The sequence below is a fragment of the Aspergillus nomiae genome (assembly GCF_001204775.2).
Source record: "Aspergillus nomiae NRRL 13137 chromosome Unknown contig00164, whole genome shotgun sequence".
NCBI classification, from domain to species: Eukaryota; Fungi; Ascomycota; class Eurotiomycetes; order Eurotiales; family Aspergillaceae; genus Aspergillus; species Aspergillus nomiae.
In genome coordinates this window covers 45,689-62,737 of record NW_015378219.1, presented here as the reverse complement: position 1 = coordinate 62,737, position 17,049 = coordinate 45,689, and the positions used below count along the sequence as shown (strand labels likewise).

Genomic DNA, 17,049 nt, shown 5'->3' with positions numbered 1-17,049 from the left:
GAGTGATTGGGCGATATTCAACACATCCACTTGGAGACTTGATAGCCAACGTCAATTCTATTGCTCCTACCTGGTTAACAGCGTTGTCGACCGCCGATAAGATCGGGGGGTGTCCGCCGATCCACCTCGCACCGACTTCTCGGACCCCTTCCCGATCATCAACATCCTTGCCCTGAGGGGTCATTTAACTAAAGGGGGACTTGATTACGTGAATACGAACATCCCTGCTTGGGTGATACAGCAATCATGGATCTGGTTTCACCGTCAACTTTGCGGGGACGATCCACGTCCAGCGAATCCCTGAGGTTCCGCTACCGGAGGTTCTCAAGAGCCAGGTCATCCGTTTAGTGTTATCTTGAGTTGCTATTTGCCTCGCTTCCAGAGGGGCTATAGTCGATAGCAATGAGATTTGTACAGGAGCATTTGCATTTCTCAATGTTTACGCACTACACACCGAGTCGTATCATATTGCTGGGAAAATCCTCCTAGGCCGACTATCAGGTACTCTAATTACACAAACGCAACAATGACACCTCTCTCTTGGGCCATCTTTTCCTACCCTGCCCGCACAATACTGCGAGCATGGCTTTGAGCGTGTCATATTGCACCATATTCGGAGCAGTGGACTCCGACTTTTTCTATAGCTTATCAACCAATTTCACGGTATTGAAGGTCGACTGGGAGAGCCTTTTCCAGCACAAAGATCTCTACCTAAACGCTTTGTAATCATTTAGCTATACGCAATCTCAAATTATCCCAAGCAAGTTCGTCTCGGCACATTTGTGCGTACTTGGCCCTTACAAGCCTTGCCTGTAGTTTGAGTACCATCATCTGATTTAGTAGTAATGCTCTTCATAGACGATATGGGTATCCAAGTAATCCCCATTAATGCAGGGATATGTATGTAGCCAATAGGCTACGATGCTGGCTATGAATGCGATATCGATTGGAAACTGGGCTTCTAGGGGTTCCTAAAACAAGTACGCGTCTATTCTTAGTTGAAGAACCGGAGTTTATTTCTTATCTGCTTCGCTTTATACACAACGCGCGCCATCCACGAGAATTTCAACACCACTAATAATGGAGCTCGCAGGCTCTGCCAAGAAGAGAGCAACGTTGGCGACATCGGACGGTTCGACAAGACGGCCAATGGGGATCGCCTCGCATTTCGCTTTGATGATCTCAGCAGGAACAGGCCCAGCCTCAATACCCGCAAACTTGTTCAGCAGTGGGGTATTTCCAGAGGTCGGGCAGATAGTATTGAAGCGAAGCTGATCTCTCGCAAACTCCAGGGCCATGGACTTGGTGGCCGAAGAGACCCCGGCCTTGGTAGCGTTGTACCATGTCTGAGTCGCGCCTGGGCGAATGGCGTTCTCACTCGAAATGACAATGGTGGAGCCAGGGCCGTTCTTTTTCATCTCCGGGATGAGGATCTTAGAAGCAAGGTAAATGCTGCGGACGTTGACATTAAAGAGTCGGTCAAACTCGTCAACGGTGACATCCAGACCGGACTTGTTCGGGTATGACCATCCGGCATTATGGACGACGACGGAGGGTGCTTTTCCAAACTTGGTGATCGAAGTCTCAAGCTATAGAACCTTTAGATTAGCAACTCTCAGTTGGGATATTAGTAGGGTTGTCGGATCGCCTCACAGCCTTCTTCCAGCTTTCCTCCTCGGCAACGTTGGCTTTGATTTGATAGGCCTGATGCTCGGGGTAGCCATCAACAGGACCATCAGTCGCCTGGAGGTCCATGCCTAAGACTACTGCATCCTCGCGGATGAAGGTCTCGAGAATTCCGCGCCCAAATCCCTGAGTTGACCCGGACACTAGGGCTATCTTTCCTTCGAGGCGGCCAGGCATGTTGGTGGGTGGGCGGAGAAAACTTGTTTGAATGTAATTGAGCGTGAGAGTGCAATGGTTGAGTCGAAGGGACAATCCATCTCATATTTCCAACTCTTTGATGCTATTTTATAGTAACATGAGGGGTAGTTCTGCAGAAGGGCAGGCTGTGGTTCTACAACTGACGGGCCGAGATGGAGGGGAAGTCGGAGGGCGCTTCCGTGATCGTGAACGTGCTCCGAGCTGGCTTCTCCCCGTCTCACGCCTTTTGCTCTCCCACCCATTCATCTCGGCCCATCCAGCCCAGCCTGCCAGTAATTCTACTATGGCGCCATCGACTGCTACGCCGACTGACCTGCATCGTGCGTCCGCGTGAGTTGTCTCTTTGCAGATTCCGCTAGTGTAATGCGTTGCTACTCAATCAATAGTAGAGTACTGATACGACAGGGCTAGTGCCTGCCTTGCCTGCCGGAAAGCGAAGGTGCGTTGTCTAATCTCACAACGCCGAGACCGATGCGATCGATGTATAGCGAACGCTTCTGAGTGTGTTTTTACTCAAACGAAGAGGGCTAGAGTGCGGGCACGACCGTATCCTCAGGGCTCAAGACGTGAGCCCAGAACTGCTGATGTTGACAATCGACATTCCGTGGAAGAAGTGACATCTACTGGAAATATAACTAGTCTGACACAGGACGAACCCGGTGACATACCTCGACCTCGGACTTCTCACAGCCAGAGAGCCATTTCCATTGATCATCAGCCGCAACTACCGCAACATCAACAGCCGATTACCAATGCAATCCGCGCAAGGATCATCGCGGCGTTGGTCACTCTCAAAGGAAAGAGAGGAGCACCTTTCAGCTTTGTCACATCGGGAGATAGCCCCACATTTAGTGTTAGGAATGACGGTCCTGCGCAGAGTTCCCAACCAGAATCTTTCGAGCAGTCAGAAATGACGCCTCATTCGCTCAAGCTTTCATGGCTCCTCCGTCCTTTACACACCAATTCTCATCATAATGTGACTGGCAATGACAGTCGGGCCGCTGGCGTAGTCAAGATGCCCACCTACCTCTCATCCATGACTCTTGGTCAGACCATTAAGGACCCGATTGAGGGGGGCATGATCATCCCACGGGCATCAAAAGCGCTATTCCAATTCTTCATGATACACATGAATGCCAAGTGGGAGTACATCCTTGATCCCAATGTCGATACTCACGATGATGTGCAACGGCGAAGTTCCCTGCTATTTACCTCGATCCTCTTTTGCGCATCCAAGTTCGCCACTTATGTTGATGGATGTATAGTATCGGCGACTGACCCGTTCGTACAAAGCCGACTTTGCAGTTTAGCTCGAAACCTGGTCATCAGGACCATGGCGGAGGGCGACAGGTCCATTGAGACAATGCAAGCACTTTACTTGCTAGTTTGCTGGAAGGATCCGGACGATGACGTCTCATATCTTCACAGTGGCTACGCCTTTCGCATTCTCGATGATTTAGATGTGGAGCAATGTGATGGTGACGGGTGGCAGGTAGCGAGACGCCGGAGAATATGGCTAGCATTATACCGGCAGGACAGACAACAAAGCCTGTTTTTCATGCGAAGGCCATCGCTAAGTCGAAAGGATGAAGATATTTCTTTACTCAGTGATATGGATACCTGGCTGAAAATGCAATACGTGCTGCCATCAGACTTCATTGCCTGTTGTAGCGCTGACTTGCGACGTATTCAGTCAAGGTTGCGCGGTTTGGTTCAACGGGCCTCCTCGACCATGTTGCCGTGCCTTTCTGAACTCATGGATACGGAGTTGGGAGCGTGGAGGTCGAAGTGGAAAAATTATTTTGAGGGTAAAGTCAGGACGCAATCAAATGATGATATGCTGCTCAATCTGAATTCATACCATCTCACTGTGCTGATAGGTCTATGGGAGCACAGTGTCAGGCTTAATGTCGCATCTGCTATACTTCGGCAATCACTGATGGCCTCAGTGGCTTCATTTCTGGATTCTAGTCGGCAACCGGGCAACGTCTCTATAGATCTTGACTTGACGACCATCCAAGAGACGCTACCTTCAAATCTTCCAGGGCTTACTAGTAGTGTTGAAGGCGCCTTCGGCACGCTGCGTAATTTGATCAATTTTCCGCCCGATGATCTGAGACGAGCCCCTGATGCCATTCTTCTATTGGCGCCGAATGCAGCATTGTTCTTATGTCTACTTCTATGTCTTCCAGGCAACAGCAGTCTTGGCCCGGCCTTCCAAAGAACAACCATCAATCTCATTCGGGACATCACGCAGCACATAAAGCAAGCCGTGCTATCACCACAAGATACTATAGCTCTGCATTCTGCATATTTAGACTCGCTAGCAGACCTGTTAGGCCCCGACATATCGCGATACTCGGCTGAGCAACATGAGCTCGAAGTACAGCCAATCTACAATGTTCCGCAGATCAACGTCGGGTCAAATATACTAGATTCCGATGATCCAGCCCTACAGGCAGCTCGGGTTTTGGCAGATGGAATTGGCGGCCACAACTACCGGATTAACGATTCCCATGATGGAATGTTTAGCCTTCCAGAGGAAGATGCCAATCAGAACTTGCATGTGCAACTTCTGGCTAACTTGTTAGACGGAGATATATTCTGGGAGCCGCCCCCTTGAAGCGGAGTATATGAGAACTAGCTCTGATGACATTGGAGTTATTGTCTGCTTGGAATCAAGGGAAAGAAGAGGTGGTGAGGAGAAGCTAGTCTCATTATGGTATGGTAACTGAATACATGATCACCTCTAGAATGGCACTCAGCTCTGGCATGTAATTACTGTTGCAAATGGTGAGAGAGTATCCTCGGAATGAGATGTCTTCAGTTTGCTGTATATACGGGATGAGGTGATTGTAGTCGGAGGGCGGTCATATAGAACGATAGAAATGTATCTCAAATGACCACCAATGGAAGTGTTAATTTCACACCCCCTTTTATCGTTTGCTATGTGTGTGTATTGATTCTTTATTCAGGTGCCTCTGGCTGACCTCATACATTGACTCAGCTTTCGGCCCGAGTACACCTGTTAGCCGTTACATGCTTCCCGGGCCGAGACTTGCATACACGGGGATCCTTTTTAACATTCCTCACGATACATTTTGTCCATTTACCTAAATGTTCCATTGAGACATCTTTCTTCCCCTGGAAATCCTGAAAATGATGTTCTCCGTACCTACTAGACAGCGCCTGTTCCTTGTGACTCGACGACGGCCCTTGGTTGTGGCGTCTCGTTTCAACTCTAGGCTAGCATCGACATTGAGGAACCCAGCCAGCAGACCAAATGACTCTTGTTTCAATAGCAAAAGAGCTGCATATGCTGCGGGCGGCACCAGCCTGGCCATTTTGGGTTTGATGTGGACGGGACGCAATCGGTGCGATGCTCCGGACGATGCCCGCGACAAGAGGGCCCTCTCGACGGTTCCATTGACAAAGCTCCTTTCCGGCTGGGTGTGAGTACTTCCTATCAGCGACACAAATTCATCCGTCCTTCATCAGCTGCTAATGACTGGTGCATAGCGCGTTCGCGTTCTGCTCCTCTCCGACCTGGGTGGGCATGAGCGAGTCTCTATATAACATTCTCTCGAGAATTCCCCTTGTGTCTTCCATCACCAATGCGGTTGTCATGCAGACATTTTTCAACCAGTTCCTTGGGGGGCAAACGATCGCTGAGTGTATTTCCAAGATAGAGGCTCTGCGCAGTGAGGAAATCGGTACCCTTCTAGGCTATAACATCGAGGCGGAACTGGATGGTTCCAGCAAGGATATGCAACTCATTCTCGAGCAGACCCAGCATGTTTTGTCTTCCATAGAGGCCCAGGGGAAGCTATCTCGCCGGCTGTGGCCCGACACCACTGCTACTGGCGGTGATAACCGGTGCTGGGTCCGAATCAAAGTCACTGGTCTGTTGTCCAACCCAGTTGCTCTTTACCATGGCTCCAATGCTATCCTCAACGCAAGGGCAGAAAAGGGCTTGGACAAGGACGTCCCATACCCTGGGCTGCCCCATGATGGTGACTGGGAAGCCGCACTGAATGGAGATGGGGTGACGCACGCGGATCGCAAAGAGCTAGTAGCCCTACGCGCCGTTCTGGAGAAGATTATCAGCAAAGCACGAGAGAACAATGTGCGCATTGTTATTGATGCTGAACAATCATGGTATCAGCCAGTTATCGACAGTCTGACCGACGAGTTTATGCAGAAATATAACTCACTGGACGGCCCCGCTACTTGTATCGCTTCGTTTCAAGCTTACCTCCGCAGGTACCCTCAGTTCCTGGATCAGCAAATTGAGCGTGCTGATAAGAAGGGATACAAACTCCTCTTCAAGCAGGTTCGGGGAGCCTATATGGTCACTGAAGCAGCGAGATGGAAGAAGGAAGGCCGGGAGGGGCTAGGGCCAGTGTGGCCTACAAAAGCAGATACCGATGCCAGCTACAATAATGGCATTGAGAAGACTCTCTCCACCGTGACTGATCAGATTCAACAGACTGGCCGGTCGAGGATCAGTGCCGTGTTTGCTACCCACAACTCTATTAGTGTTGACTTGGGGATAAAGTTGCTGGAGAAGTATGGAGTGGCAAAACGCATGCCTGGTGAGGACAGACTTGTGATTTCAAGTGAAGCTGCTGGTAGCATTGCATTTGCGCAGTTATATGGTATGTGACCATCCTCCCTCTCTAGAAGAAACTAGTCTGACTCTTCACAGGAATGAAGGATGACCTTACCAACAAAATCACTGGCTCCGTTATGACTGCAGGTGGATTCCCGCTCGTCGTTAAGGTAAATACTACGTACTACTATGGCAAGTTCCCGTCGTGACCATGCTAACCTCCTTGTCAACACAGTCAATGAGCTATGGTGACCTGAAGGAATCTTTACCGTTCTTAGCAAGACGGGCTACGGAGAATAAGGCGGTTCTGGAGGGGCGAGGCGGCGCCGCTGCTGAGAGGTCACGTCTGGGTCGTGAAATTTGCAGGCGTCTTCTACCTTTCTATTCGTAATAGATTCAAATGTTCAGGATGACAGGATCATGGCTCCCCGTACACTCCACGCTGCGATACAGGTATATAACCAGCCATCACAATGCAGAACTTTAGGAACGTGCCAGCAAGTCAAAAGGAAAATAGATGCCCAAGACCTGATGCATGTTCGAATCTCCCCTTACTACCAAGTTTGTGCCTTGCCAATTGAACAGTAATTTAACCTCTTCTGGAATAATCCCATACCACAACCACGTGATTGGAACACGTCGGTGAAAGTCGTACGGAGCACCACCTAAAGCACATACAACATCGCATTATCCAAAATCACATCCTGACTTCCATCACCTCTTTGTACTATGGCTGATTTTCGACGGCGACCCATTTACGATATTGGTCTATTTAGATCAAGTACCAAAGACAAGAACACTCAGCTGAACGTATTCGTGTCCAGCAAACGATTTAAAATTGACCTTTTGGCTGCCAATTTTGAAAGCTCCCCTACCCTGCTGGAAGAGTATCTTCGGCAAGTTAAGCGCCAAGAACCAGAATACATACCTGACACAAATGAAGGAGAGTTTGATGAGCCTCTGGAGGAAATGCATGATTGGATTTTGCAACCGTTTCTACCAATATTCAACTCTATTCCTTCTCTAGACCTGAGCCGGAAGTACACCCTAGAGAACTGTTTATTCTCAGAGGAAATTCATTACACTGTCAAAGTGGTAGGCGGCAATTTAGTCCCAGCTTTTCTTGAGAAAACGGATGGCAAGAAGAACCACCTTGTCGGAGCTATTCTACCCTCTTCCTCCTATATCGACTACTCGGCGTTTCCCGTCTACCATCCCAGTGAGATTCACGTTCCAGTCAATGCGGAATCGACCTCATTACCCTCTATACCTCGTAAGGTGTTTATTTGAGGGCAATCGTCGCCCAGTTTCTTGAAGATTGTGTATGGAGGTGATGCGGGAATCACTGTTCGAGAGCTCCACGCCTATTCAAAGATACATGCTACTCAATTCGATGCCACTGTTCTTACATCACGTCTCCATGGTTTGGTCCAGGATCATGATGGGCACGTAATGGGACTCCTTCTATCATTTATTGATTGTCGTGGGGTAACACTCAATTGCATTGATACACGCAATCCTAAGTATTCCAAGTTCGGACCAAAGTGGTTCAGCCAAATTTCCCTGACATTGAAGCACCTTCATTCATGTGGGATAGTTTGGGGAGACACAAAAGCCGCCAATGTGCTCATCGATGTGAACCAGGATGCGTATCTGATTGACTTTGGGGGTGGTTATACCGAAGGTTGGGTTGAAAGAGACGAGTCTAATTCAATCGCAGGAGACCTTCAGGCCTCGAAAGGATTAAGCAGCACCTCTTCAGGAATTCACAATAAAATTCATTCTCCGCGCCTGATGTTGTGAGGTCCGCAACTATTTTTCCTCCCAACCTACATAGTGATTTCCTCTAGCGTGGGACATATCCGAAAGTCGTCTTAAAGGCGCCCTGGAAAAACATGAATGGCATACTCAGGATAGTTTAAACTAATAATAACCCAGGGGTTGTTCCATTTTGTTTGAAGGTTTCTCGGACCGACAGAATTTCACACATGATTAGTTGCTTCTCGGCTGGCGAGACCGAGTCGTTCTTATTCTACAGGCGACATTTAATGTGCCGGTCCGAGGGGCTGTCGGTATATCTCTGAAACCATAAATACATCATCTTCATCTCATTGTCCATCTTCAGTACCATTCATTATCATTGCGATAATATCTCGACTACGTCGCACCTACTATCCAAAATGCCAGCAGTACAGTATCCAGAGCCTGCAAACGCTGATGGGGTATGTCCCTCCCCCAAACGCAAAATTTATGGTCACAGACTAGTTCTAACGTAATATGATTTCTAAGCTGGCATTCGAGCCTGGCTCAGAAGAGAGGAAGCTCTTGAGGGCTGCTCTCGCAGAGATGGAAAGCAACGTCACCAAGATCCCTAGCATCATCAACGGCGAACGCATCCGCACCGGCCACAAGAGCAAGCAAGCCAACCCCTGGGACCGGTATGGCGCACCTTTAGCAGAGTACCACCAAGTGGATGCGGAGACCATCAAGGCGAAAGCCATTCCCGGTGCGCTAGAGGCAAGGAAAAGCTGGGCCAACATGTCATTCAAGGACCGTTGTGCCATCTACAAAAGAGCCGCAAAACTTGTTGAGTCGCCCAAATACCGGTGGAAGCTGATGGCGGCCACCATGATCGGACAAGGAAAGACATGTGGACAGGCGGAGGGCGACTGTATAACGGAAGTCATTGATACTCTGAATTTCCATGTTTATTTTTGCGCCCAGCTCTACGAGCAACAACCCCTCAAGCAATTTGACTCGTCTTCCAGTAGGCTCGACTATCGACCCCTAGAAGGCTTTGTGCTCGCTATCTCACCTTTTAACTTTACGGCGTTGGGAGCACACATTGCTTTCACGCCTGCTCTCTTGGGAAACGTCATCCTTTGGAAGCCCTCGCCCATGGCCGTGTTGTCGAACTATATCCTCTACCAAATTATGGAGGAAGCTGGTATGCCAAAGGGCGTTATCCAGTTTTTGCCCGTGGTGGATCCGACTACAGTTGTCGAACCAGCCCTCGCCAGTCCTCATTTCGCCGGTTTACACTACACCGGCTCCTCATCCGTCCTACGAACACTCTGTACTCAAACAGGGACAAATACCCATATCTACAAGAATTTCCCACGGATTGTTGGAGAGAGTGGCGGCAAGAACTTCCATCTCATCCATAACTCTTGCAAGGATGACGTTGAGTGGTTGGCATCCGCAGCAGTTCGTTCGGCGTACGAGTTCCAGGGCCAAAAGTGCAGTGCCTTGTCCCGTTTGGTTGTCCCGAAAACCATGTGGGAGCAAGGGGATCTGAAAAAGGCGCTCGTGCAAGAAGCATCCAAGATGACATACGGCAATGATGTCAAACAGCTTCATCACCCCTTGGGCCCCATGGTTTCGGAGGCGTCCTTTCAGCGGTTTGAACAGTTTGTCCAGCACGCCCAGGACGACGGCCATGAGCTGATCTACGGCGGCAACACAGACGGCAGCAAAGGTTTCTTTGTGCAGCCTGCCATTTTTGAAATGAATCAGACAATCAACAGTTTTGAGTCGGATTTAATGACCAAGGAGCTCTTTGGGCCCCTCTTCGCCGTTCAGACATATGATGATACATCACCTACTGGATTTGAGGACATATGCGGGCTTATTGACCGCACGTCAGAGTATGCTTTGGCCGGCTCTGTGTTCGCCCGGGACAGGGAGGCTGTCAAAATTGCTGATAAGAAGCTGCGGGATTCGGTTGGAATGTTTTGCATCAATGACAAGAGCACTGGCGCCATTATCGGCGCGCATCCTTTTGGTGGAGCCAGGTCCAGCGGCACAAACGACAAGGCAAACTCGATGAATGTTCTGCTCAGATTCTCAAGTATTCGTTGTGTCAAGGATTCTTATATCAGCAGTAGTAGCACCCTGAGTGCCTGTCATATCCCTGAGTAGATCGGGGAGCAATAGGATGTGCCAGATTAGGATGAGCTTTAACATCCTTTTCAGATTGATTTATTCAAATGAAGGTTTTATTCTCGCACTACGTATCGGCTACGTTTGAATAAAGACATGATTAAGGCTCCCAAATAGTATCAAGTACATAGTAGTAAAGTTCTCTAGCACGTTTGAGTGTAGGAATACAACTTAGCAATACAATAAATACTTTTAAACCAGAGAGAAATGCAATCAATAAACCAAGACAGTAGGGATATAGTTCTTTTCCCTAACATTTTCCAACGCACTTGACCACTACGTAATACTATTTCTGCGGACGCGATACATGTTCATTTCACGCACATCTTCACCCAGGGAGAATAACCATCGGATTTATCCTCCGATTGAGGTTTACCCCGCAGGGTATATCCAAAGGTTCTCTCGGCGGACCGAGATCGAGGATCTTGGCACCCATTCTCGGGCCGCGAAGCTATAGACAAGTCCCCTCCAGGGGTGCGTACCGTCATGACATGGTTAAATAACCCATATTTCACACTCGAGAGCATTCACAAAAGTATCAAATTGATAATCACCTACATACGTGCCTGTCATTCAAACATGGGAGTTAACGCCGAATTAACAGTTGCCGTCATCGGCTGCGGTAAGTAGTACGCCAATATGGCTGTCTCCTAAACACAGACACCGTTAACCCCGTTGCTGAGCAGGAACACTGGGAACTGCAATTGCTGCCGGTCTTCTCAGTCCAAAAGACCCGACTGAACTCAAAGTCAAGCGTCTTACGGCCACGGTTGGAACCGAACCTTCGAAACGGCGTGTTGAAGATGCCCTATCCCAACACTCGTCACAACTCACAGTCCTTACCCAAGAGGAAAATGTTCGCACCGTGCGGGAGGCAGATCTGGTATTGCTGGCTATAAAGCCTGTCAAGAGAGCAGATGTCTTTGCTGTGCCAGGTTTCAAAGAAGCTTTACAAGGTAAACTAGTTGTCAGCATAATGGCAGGTATCACCACCAAGGCGTTGAATAGTCTGGTCTTCGGCGAAGACGGCGCCTCAAACCGTGGAAGCGCGCTTCAATGTGTGCGTGCAATGCCCAATATGGCGGCCAAGATCCGAGAGGCTGTGACATTGTACACCGCTGGCCCCGGCACCACCAAGGAGAACCTCGAGATTGCGTCCTGGGTATTCAGTCAGGTTGGGGAGGCTCATAGAATCCCTGAAAGCTCTTTTGATATCTGTGCTGTTCTAGTTGGTTGTGCTGGCTCCCTGCTGCTCCTTGCGATCGATGGGCTCCTGGATGCTGCCGTCGCGGAGGGCGTGAAGAGGCCCGAGGTGCAAAATCTGGTGGTAAACAGTGCGATTGGGATGATGAAGCTGGTACCTGCTGGAGATCACCCTAGTGTTCTTCGAGAGAAAATTGCTTCTCCCGGCGGTTGCTCTATCCGAGCCCTTCTGGAGTTGGAAAGGCTGGGTGTTCGCGCGGCGTTCACGACTGCCATCATGGCGGCCGCGGAGAAATCTAAACGCATGTCACTGTCTTGAAAGCTTGGTATTTCTTAGATAGACCGAAACTGTCTCTTACTTCCCTTGGCAGAATGAATGTGACCAGCCCTATATCGACTTTAAATTGTCCTCCCTTACAAAAATAATTGTAGATTTTCTGTCGGCATCGATGAGTCTCGGTCGGGAGTCTCTTCCGACTGCCAGGATCCTTTCCTTGATATATAAGAGGGGTCACCCTCAAATCTACCCTACCAAACTTCATAGCTTCTTTGATTATTAATATTACTGTACCATGTCGCTTGTCCAGAAGCCTGTTCATTTGACATTTCTCGGATGCGGTAAGCTGTGTTATTCCTTGTCCCGCGCAAGTTGGGGCTGGAATGATGATTTGACAACGTCTTAGGCCACATCGGCAGAGCTCTACTCGGAGTTCTACTTCCACGGGTCGCTCAGCCTGACAGTCCGATTTCTAAGATTACCGTTGCTCTTAGGCGTAAAGAATCAGAAGCACAGCTTCGAGACCTGTACCACAGCAGTCGGGCTCCAGTGAACATTGTTTCTGGCCAAAATATCAATGCGGTCAAGAACGCAGACGCCATTCTTTTGGCCTTTCCCCCGGAACAGGTACATAAGGTTCTTGAGCCATTCGAAATGCGACAAGCCTTACGAGACAAGATTATCATCAGCATTCTCGCCAGAACACCTCAAGACAAACTAAAGCAATTAATCGGAGGAAATGACAAGACAAATGGTCTGGTGATGAAAGACATCCGACTCGTTCGTGCAATGCCAACTATGGGAACCGAAGTTCAGGAATCGGCGACTCTCATCGGCGATCCCAGTAGTCCTGCAGAGAAAGAGGCTCTGGAATTGGCGATGTGGATGTTCAACTTGGTCGGCAAGGTGTTTAAAATCTCACCTGATTATTTTGACACCTCAACGGGTATGAGTGCATTTTGCAACGCACTGACGACGGTAGCATTGCAATCTATCGCCCAAAAGGCTGCTGCCAAGGGTGTTCCAATAGAGAAGGCTGTTGCCATCGCTTCCCAATGCATTCGAGGGATGGTGAGCATGGCTTTGTCCGGAGTCAGTCCTGAGCAATTGGAGCATTCGTTATCTGCACCGGGGAGTATAACTGGGCAAGCGATATCTGGACTCAGAGACGGTCAACTAGCGACTCTTCTTGAATCTTCATTTTCCGCAGCTATTACGAGGGCAAGAGATGAGCATTCATAGTCTACGATTCTGACTAGTGGAAGCTTTCGTCTGATGATTGCGAATTCATGACACTTCCAGATGCTGAGATAGTTTTCTGCCCTGCTTGACACAGGAAATTAAGCCAACACAGGTTGATATTGATGAGATGAGTGCGAATTGTGAAAGAGATTCTGTACCTCAATTATAAAGGTACGACTGGTTTTGACACCTCGGCCCGGACTAGCTTACATCCCAATACGGGACTGCCCCATGTGGTGCAAACTATTATTGATAATCGGGGGTGATATACTAGTCGGATATATGAAAATACATGAGGGTTTTAAAAGATGTGAAAAATGGCATGAAACCTTTGGAACGTCACTCAAGCAACGCGAGTTAGATGTAGTGCTGCCTAACCCCGCTCATATCTCGCAGCCTGTTGCAAATTTAGCGGCTATAGAGCTCTAAAAGTCTTGCTCATCAAACCGTAGCTCAGATTTTGATTTTTGAAGTTCATGGATTCCTTCTTAATGGACCTATTTCCCTTCACTCATCAGCTGGCAACTTGTCTCTATCGAATGCGATGAGTTCGCTGCTTGAATCGCAATCCGCTGAGGTATGGAGCGCTTCTTAAGTTCAAAGGCCGAGTATATTATCAAGCTCACACAACCCCAGGTGATCGTTCTAGACGGTCACCTTCAGTCCATCGCAGTGAGGAAGATTAACCAGCTCAACCAGGGAGGTACAGTACATAGCGTGGAACTTGAAGCAACGTCTTCACCTCGCGATTTTCCGTCGAGTCATTGTCAAACAAGAAAAGGATGGTTGGCAAACGGAATTTCAGCGTGAGAAAAAGGCATATGAAAGGTTGATAAGTCTTCAAGGGAAAACGATCCCTGACTATCTGGGAGAAGGCTTTTTCAACGATCGTTCAGCGATTATACTGTCTGAAATTACGGGGACGCCTCTACATCTACTTGCTCGGGAGACCCAGGTTGATGAAGAAAGGTTATAATCCCAGGTTATGGACGCTCTCAAAGATTTACATGAAAAGAAGGCCAAGTATTGGGATGAGAGGCTAGAAAACCTTTTGTTCTGCGACAACGGAGATTCCAACCCCAGTAAAGTGGTGATTGTCGATCTCGAGGATGTTTTGTTCCCTGAGGACTCTCCTTCTTGGGATAAATTCGATCAACCCTGGGAAAAAAAGCCTCAACTCTGCGACGGCGTGTTCCCTTATGACGGAATTTAAAAGATTGAGGCGTCTTTACAGCCAACCAAGAACAATCAACTCGATGAGTGTGTTTGCCAACAACGCCAACGGGAATGGTGGGGAGTTGGAGCACGTTCTCTATGTTGTTCATCCACCTTATATGCCAATTCCTCAAATCACATCCTCAAATAATTGGAAACAAAAGCAGATTCAACCGCAATTATGGAGTGTGGAAGGACATTTATGCCCAATTGGAGTACCTATGGGCGCGGCTACAGTGCTGCCCTATGCAGATGACTCAGATCTACAGAGCGCTGTCGAGTACTGCTACATATAGTCACGATTCATCGATATCACAACCTCTGCATCTTGAGTCTATTCCACGAAGGGAGTAACATGGTATTCATTTGACGGTGGGGCGTAAATTTAGAATATCATTGTTTTCGAGAAGATCCTCGATGTAGAGAAACAGCCCAAGCGGGATATTGAAACATGTCAGCCTAGACTTGTGACTAATTCGAACCCAGATTGTAGAGTGCGGCAATCAGGGTTCACAAGGGATTTCCCACCGGGGCCAGAAGGTCACTATCATCAGACCTCCCCGGCTATGGTCTGATCCGCCTGGACCGCACCCTAGATAGCCCTATTATGGATACGTTGCTGACGTGATAAGTAGCCAACAATTAGAATACTTAATACAGATGATGAGAGATATTATTGTTAAATCTGTAGAGAATATATTAGATCAAAAATAGAATGAATTACATATCTAAATCTCTGATCCTTCAGGATGTCTATACGGCGGTACCTCGATATAGTCCGCCATATAGGGCACAGTCACGATCTCGGGCGGTGATTGGCCCGTTTAAAAGATCCTCGGATCAGCCACGCAGATTATTCGATCAGCCGAGGCACAAGAGGAAGAATCTACATCTCGCTGGGTCATTGCACAACCCGCCGCCAAGCATCAGGCGATTTTATCATGTAATTACCTTCAGTCGGAATAAATCTCATTGAGGATTCCAATTAGATGATCATCTCCTTATAAAAGGAACCCCCTGGAAATATAATCAACCCTACTGCTGTCCGAAGCACCGAGCAGAACCGTAAGCATGGCTGATTATTTGTTGTCTCAAACGCTCTCGGCGCGCTATTACCAGCCCGATCGGTTCCCGCACATATCGGAGGCAATCGGCGCAGAGCCGGGATCGGACCATGGTCAGATTCTTGACAAGAGCTCACCCGAGCCCTCATCGGCGAACCGAGTGAGGAAACGCGGTAGACCGAGAAAAGCTTCTGGCAATACCTCTCCTGGTGTATGACTGTTGCTCTGTGGCAAATTATTCTTTTGGGCAATGGCTAATACTAGAGTAGGACCGTCGGGCTCAGATTCGGGCTGCACAAAGGACTTACCGACTGAAGAAAGAGGCCATGTTTCAGGATCTGAAAACCCGCGTGTCGGAGCTTGAAGAAAGCATGGCCAGAATATCTCAATCGCTATCCACATTCTACCGCATGGCCGTTCAGTCTGATCTCAATCTCACTCATCCTTATCTCTTCCAGCAACTCAACTGCACCGTCTCGCAGGTAAAGCGTGAAAGTAAATCATCAAATGAGAGCTCATCATCTGCTGCGGGGCTTCATCATATAGAATTCGCCGCTTTATCATCCGCAAAGGCAGCCAACGAGGCATCCACCTTTGGATACACGATGAACATGAACCCCGGGGGGAGTGGAACGTTCTACAAGCCACCAGGAAGTGACCGCATTAGAGTATCACCTTCTGTCCGATATGCGAATCGCTCATATTTGGGAAATCTCCCGAGGGACATCGAAAGACCATTGAACAGCAGTGGTACTTTCACATACAGCTATAACGAATCGACATTCGCTCGTCGACTCCACCGATACTGCATAGAGTACGCCTACCAATTATTCACTGACCCGCGAACGGACCCCCAGGACATCTATCGTGTCTTCCGTCTGGTGAGCTGCCTGCGTCAAGAGGATAAAATGGCCCGCTGTCTTGCTACCCTCCTCAGTGCAGGCCCAAAAGAGCCTTTGGAAAGACCGAAGGTGCCTTTCTACTGCATTGGCGGTGCCGGCACGCATTACCCACAGGTGCAACCTGATGGAAAGCCTTTGTATCCCGAGAATATGAGACTTCCGGGCCGAGTGCTGGGCTCGATTCCGGGCAGCGCTCCGGAGATGGACAATAAGCCGTCAGCGGAGAAGAGACAGGAGCTTCTTAAGATATACGGGTTAGATGGTACTTGGCTTGATTGCCGTGATGTCCAAGGTTATCTCGAAGAAAAGGGCTTCTGTCTTGATGATTCACCGTGTGTCTTCGCCACTCCTACGTCGGAAAATCAGGAGAATGCTCCAAAGACTGAGCTGAATCAATCAAAGGACATTCCTATGGACTTAGATGATCGTCCGGAGCTCAAATCGCCGTCTCTACACAATTCTGATAGAACAGACAGCGCAACAGGACAAGCGACCTGGGTCCTTAACATTGACGGATTCGTTCAGGGTAAGTTCTCTGGATGATAATATTCCAACCTTGAGATGCTAATCCAGACTAGCGCTTTTGAAGAAGATGGTTATTCTGGGACGAGCCCCCGGCTTCCGATTGACTGACGTCGAAGCCGCCGTCAAATCAGCAGCAAATGTATCGTCGAGCTAAGCTTCCTACCTTGCGATCTACAAGCCCGG

General features: G+C 48.7%; 7 protein-coding genes across 7 annotated transcripts; 6 read left to right on the top strand and 1 right to left on the bottom strand.

Moving 5' to 3' along the window:
- Window positions 1-1,034: 1,034 nt before the first annotated feature.
- Window positions 1,035-1,863, bottom strand: ANOM_006379 (uncharacterized protein; the record flags this gene model as incomplete). Its single annotated transcript, XM_015551635.1, has 2 exons — window positions 1,035-1,589; window positions 1,654-1,863. 2 exons carry the CDS (start codon window positions 1,861-1,863, stop codon window positions 1,035-1,037), a joined length of 765 nt encoding a protein of 254 aa, XP_015406205.1.
- Window positions 1,864-1,981: 118 nt separating this feature from the next.
- On the top strand, window positions 1,982-4,507 carry ANOM_006378 (fungal specific transcription factor domain-containing protein; the record flags this gene model as incomplete). The annotated part of the gene is made up of 2 exons (XM_015551634.1): window positions 1,982-2,214; window positions 2,290-4,507. The coding sequence occupies 2 exons, from the start codon at window positions 1,982-1,984 to the stop codon at window positions 4,505-4,507; spliced, it is 2,451 nt and encodes an 816-aa protein (XP_015406206.1).
- A 536-nt stretch (window positions 4,508-5,043) lies between these two features.
- On the top strand, window positions 5,044-7,786 carry ANOM_006377 (uncharacterized protein; the record flags this gene model as incomplete). Its single annotated transcript, XM_015551633.1, has 6 exons — window positions 5,044-5,336; window positions 5,404-6,542; window positions 6,593-6,666; window positions 6,732-6,849; window positions 6,913-6,949; window positions 7,273-7,786. The coding sequence occupies 6 exons, from the start codon at window positions 5,044-5,046 to the stop codon at window positions 7,784-7,786; spliced, it is 2,175 nt and encodes a 724-aa protein (XP_015406197.1).
- Window positions 7,787-8,676: 890 nt separating this feature from the next.
- ANOM_006376 (uncharacterized protein) lies at window positions 8,677-10,417 on the top strand (the record flags this gene model as incomplete). Its single annotated transcript, XM_015551632.1, has 2 exons — window positions 8,677-8,718; window positions 8,786-10,417. The coding sequence occupies 2 exons, from the start codon at window positions 8,677-8,679 to the stop codon at window positions 10,415-10,417; spliced, it is 1,674 nt and encodes a 557-aa protein (XP_015406198.1).
- Window positions 10,418-11,017: 600 nt separating this feature from the next.
- ANOM_006375 (pyrroline-5-carboxylate reductase family protein) lies at window positions 11,018-11,960 on the top strand (the record flags this gene model as incomplete). The annotated part of the gene is made up of 2 exons (XM_015551631.1): window positions 11,018-11,060; window positions 11,125-11,960. The coding sequence occupies 2 exons, from the start codon at window positions 11,018-11,020 to the stop codon at window positions 11,958-11,960; spliced, it is 879 nt and encodes a 292-aa protein (XP_015406199.1).
- A 253-nt stretch (window positions 11,961-12,213) lies between these two features.
- On the top strand, window positions 12,214-13,160 carry ANOM_006374 (pyrroline-5-carboxylate reductase family protein; the record flags this gene model as incomplete). The annotated part of the gene is made up of 2 exons (XM_015551630.1): window positions 12,214-12,259; window positions 12,325-13,160. 2 exons carry the CDS (start codon window positions 12,214-12,216, stop codon window positions 13,158-13,160), a joined length of 882 nt encoding a protein of 293 aa, XP_015406200.1.
- Window positions 13,161-15,446: 2,286 nt separating this feature from the next.
- Window positions 15,447-17,020, top strand: ANOM_006373 (bZIP transcription factor; the record flags this gene model as incomplete). The annotated part of the gene is made up of 3 exons (XM_015551629.1): window positions 15,447-15,650; window positions 15,709-16,867; window positions 16,920-17,020. The coding sequence occupies 3 exons, from the start codon at window positions 15,447-15,449 to the stop codon at window positions 17,018-17,020; spliced, it is 1,464 nt and encodes a 487-aa protein (XP_015406201.1).
- Window positions 17,021-17,049: the final 29 nt, after the last annotated feature.